Source organism: Cydia fagiglandana, chromosome 2 (assembly GCF_963556715.1).
Source record: "Cydia fagiglandana chromosome 2, ilCydFagi1.1, whole genome shotgun sequence".
In the NCBI taxonomy this organism is placed as follows: Eukaryota; Metazoa; Arthropoda; class Insecta; order Lepidoptera; family Tortricidae; genus Cydia; species Cydia fagiglandana.
In genome coordinates this window covers 10487373-10491013 of record NC_085933.1, presented here as the reverse complement: position 1 = coordinate 10491013, position 3641 = coordinate 10487373, and the positions used below count along the sequence as shown (strand labels likewise).

General features: G+C 32.3%; 1 protein-coding gene across 1 annotated transcript; it reads left to right on the top strand.

Annotated features, from left to right (window-relative positions):
- The first annotated feature begins 221 nt into the window (after positions 1–221).
- LOC134671896 (uncharacterized) lies at positions 222–3118 on the top strand. The gene is made up of 2 exons (XM_063529757.1): positions 222–557; positions 2193–3118. Exons 1-2 carry the CDS (start codon positions 222–224, stop codon positions 2331–2333), a joined length of 477 nt encoding a protein of 158 aa, XP_063385827.1. The 3' UTR covers positions 2334–3118.
- Positions 3119–3641: the final 523 nt, after the last annotated feature.

Genomic DNA, 3641 nt, shown 5'->3' with positions numbered 1-3641 from the left:
ACTGCAGCTTTGTAGCACTAACGGTCACGGAGCAAAACTCGGACGGACAGACAGATGGACATGGCGAAACTATAAGGATTTCTATAGACGATATAGGTGCTCTTTCGTTTTTCGTCCTTTAACTTACAATTCTAACAAACACAATCAATCAAACCCAGAGAGATCACAGAAGTATTTACATAGAAGTATTAAACATTACGCAAAAGCATGTACATACCAGCATGTTTATTTCTGTTTCCGCCGATTCGAATGGCAGCATTATCACAAGGAAAGGTTATCGGTTATTCATTAGTCATTCGTCGTCGGCCGACCGAGCGAGCAGCGCATCACCCGAGTCTGTTTTTGTGCAACTACTAGTATGTGAAGTGCGCGAAATGCGTCTAGCGTTTGTGACTTTACTAGGTCTGTTTGGTGTGTGCGTGACATACGACATGATTATCGGGGATACTGTGCACCGCAAGTTGGTCTTCCACCAAAGGGTGAAGGAGTTTGCGATACCGTTCAAGAAGAGGATTCGGACTTTATCCTATACGGATCCCGAGAAAAGGATAATCAAAGTACGTATGTATTTGAGAGTTAAATTTTAATAACCTGTATTTTTCAAATTGCGTGTCCAGTAATAATATTTATAAATTTAATATTAAAATTTGAATTGCAATAACATTTTTTTTATTAAGTAGATATACTAGAAATAATAATATGATGGGTAGTTAGTAAACATTAAGGAATATATTCATTATTCATTAATAATAAAATGATTGACCTCATCCATTAGTTGGCAAGTAGGTAATTCACTTTTCACCACACCAGCTCCGAAAGAATTACTTTGCACTTCAAAAACGAATAGCAAAGTTGCATTTTATCCACATGTGAGGCAAAGTAATCAAATGCAAATTTTGAGTAGTTTTTTTATGTTTGCTGGTAGAATTGACTTTTAAATGATGATTTTGGATGATAAATATTTAATAACATTCATTTGGATTTGATCTGGTTTGATTTTGTTTGATATTTTACATTTAATATTTGCTTCGGGTTGGTGTGGTGAAAAATTTTGTGTTTCACTCGGGGGCAAATTTTGTTTAACCCTCGTGCTTTGAAACCGTCGCAACGCTCAAGATTCCATTTATAGAACCACTCGCTTCGCTCGTGGTTCAATTTTGGAATCTTTCGCTTGCTCGGGTATCAATATTAGCACGAGCGGTTAAACAACAACTTTGCCCCCTTGTAAAACAAAGAACTATTTACACGAATATTAGTGACGGACGGACAACTAATGATACCCGTCGACAATGATTCACTGTCACGTTAAAATAATTCACCACCCAAAACCATAAGTATGTATGTACAGTCAGCTGCATAGATAGTTGACTCTAATGCAAACAATTTGCTTTGCAAGGGGGGTCAGTTAGCTCTGCAGATGACTGTACAAGTTACAAAATTTCGAGCATAAAACGGTAATAATAGCAAAAAAGTAAACAAACATAATAGACTTCCAAATCGACATACAAATATTACAGAATAATCTGACCAAGGATTATTTTAAATAAAAATTTAATATTTACCGAAATAACAGGTTTAAAAGTGCGTACGAGTATATGTTGTCAATAAGATAATGTCCGTTCTTAACCGTTGTAGATATTTTTTACTGGAGTAATATGTTTACAATATTCACTTTGGTACGTTTATACCTACTAAGTGCATATATACTCGTAGCGAATTATTTTAAATCCTTCGAGCAATGACAACAAAATTTACTACGCTCTTAATATTACTCTAAAAAGGAGTAAGTTAGATTTTTTTCTAAAAAAGCAGTTCTAAGTATACGCGGGTTTTACCTTTAAAGAACCGTAATTGACGACTGTTAACGGCTTGCTAATGGTTAATTAACATTTCTGAACCTTTTATGGGAAACTAATAAAATAAAAACAAGTTGCAACAGTTGGATTTATTTCAACAGCAGCTATTTAAAAATGACTTCGTATCATACATACGTACAAGTTATACTAAAGTTTAATAGCTGCAACTTTACTCCTAGGGGAACTATGCAGTTTACCTGTCTCCGCGCTTACCTTCTTTCTATGTACCCGAGAAAAAAAAGAATTACTTAGAAAGTGTATGATAGAAATGTTCTACTACTTAGTACCTAGTTAAGGAAGTCGGAATTTTATATCGTGTATTCATTTGGATTGCAGGGTATCGCAGCTATAGACAACGATTTCTCACTTGCCAGCGCCAATATTACAGAAGGCGGAGTAGGGAACAATTTCGTCAAAGTGAGAATGAAGAGTCAGAGGCACCATCCACTCAACTTCGAAGTTGAAATATATGTGTAGGAAGTAACTTTTGTATGTAAAGGCTAATTTTCATCCGATGAATTTGACAAACAAAATGATCTGCTGTTGGTAAAGGAATATTCTGTTTAGTTATTAAGTATGTTATCGGCTGAGCTGGAACATTAAATAAAATAAAGATAAAATGCTTCAGTAAAAAAATATGTGTACCTATTCTAGTCTTTACATTATAATCTAGGTGTCGAAAACCTTTGATTTCCAAAAAGGGCACAATAGCTAAGTAAGCTGCCAAGTTATTGCAGTGACAATGAATTGTTATAAAACCTTGACGTACTAACGCTCGGTCGTATGAGTTGAGGCCATCGAATATAAATTAAGTATTGCATGATATGAATTGTTCTTGTAAATAATTCACAATATTTTTAATGTAATTCGATTGTCCGTGATTGACTAATCCATTGTCATAATTTTAAATAAAAGTGTTCAATTAAGTCTTAAGCTAAATATTATGTGATAAGTGTTATATGTAAAACTTTCTTTAAACACCAAGTCTTCCTATTATACTTACAATCATTTTGATGTATTGAATTTGCTTGTAATTAATTAATCAATACGTATTTCATAGCAGATAACTCCTTGTCCTGACCGAAGGTCAGTATTATGTATAATAATATTATTAATACATTACAGATTTTTTTTAATAAGGATCTATTATTACATATTTATGACATGAATCTCTTATTGTTAAGGTTATGTTAGGTCTTTTAATCTTACAATAAGGCATTGTACTCGGAAGTGAATAAATAAACATTTATGATATATGTTTTTTTATAGTGATATAATTAAACGTAAAGATAACCAGGATCAATTAAACATACAATAAAAATATGCAGACCTTAGTAAAAATGTAAAATAACGGTCCTTGTAGGTACCTAGCTTAAATTCAAGGTACCAACTACTTGAATTTATATGTATGATTATTATACATATATATATTTCGTCCTACCTGGTTTAGACATTTCTTAACAGTCTGTTGATTTAATAATTTTAATATTAGTTTTTTTTCCATATTGTTTGAAAGTTTGAAACTATCACTTGACCAAAACAAAGGCCAGATTTTACTAAATAACAAGGTGTCAATTTCTTGTGAATGTAACCTAGGTATTTGTTAGTTTATTTTCGATTCTTAACCAAAAATAAATTGTAGTATATTCCAATTTGATTGTAAAAAAATTTCATGTTGCACAAAATTATATGTATAGGTACATAATATTTAAATATAATATCCAGAAAATTTATTCGTAGGTACCACTTAATAATTATCTCGTCCAATACCATAAGTTTAATATT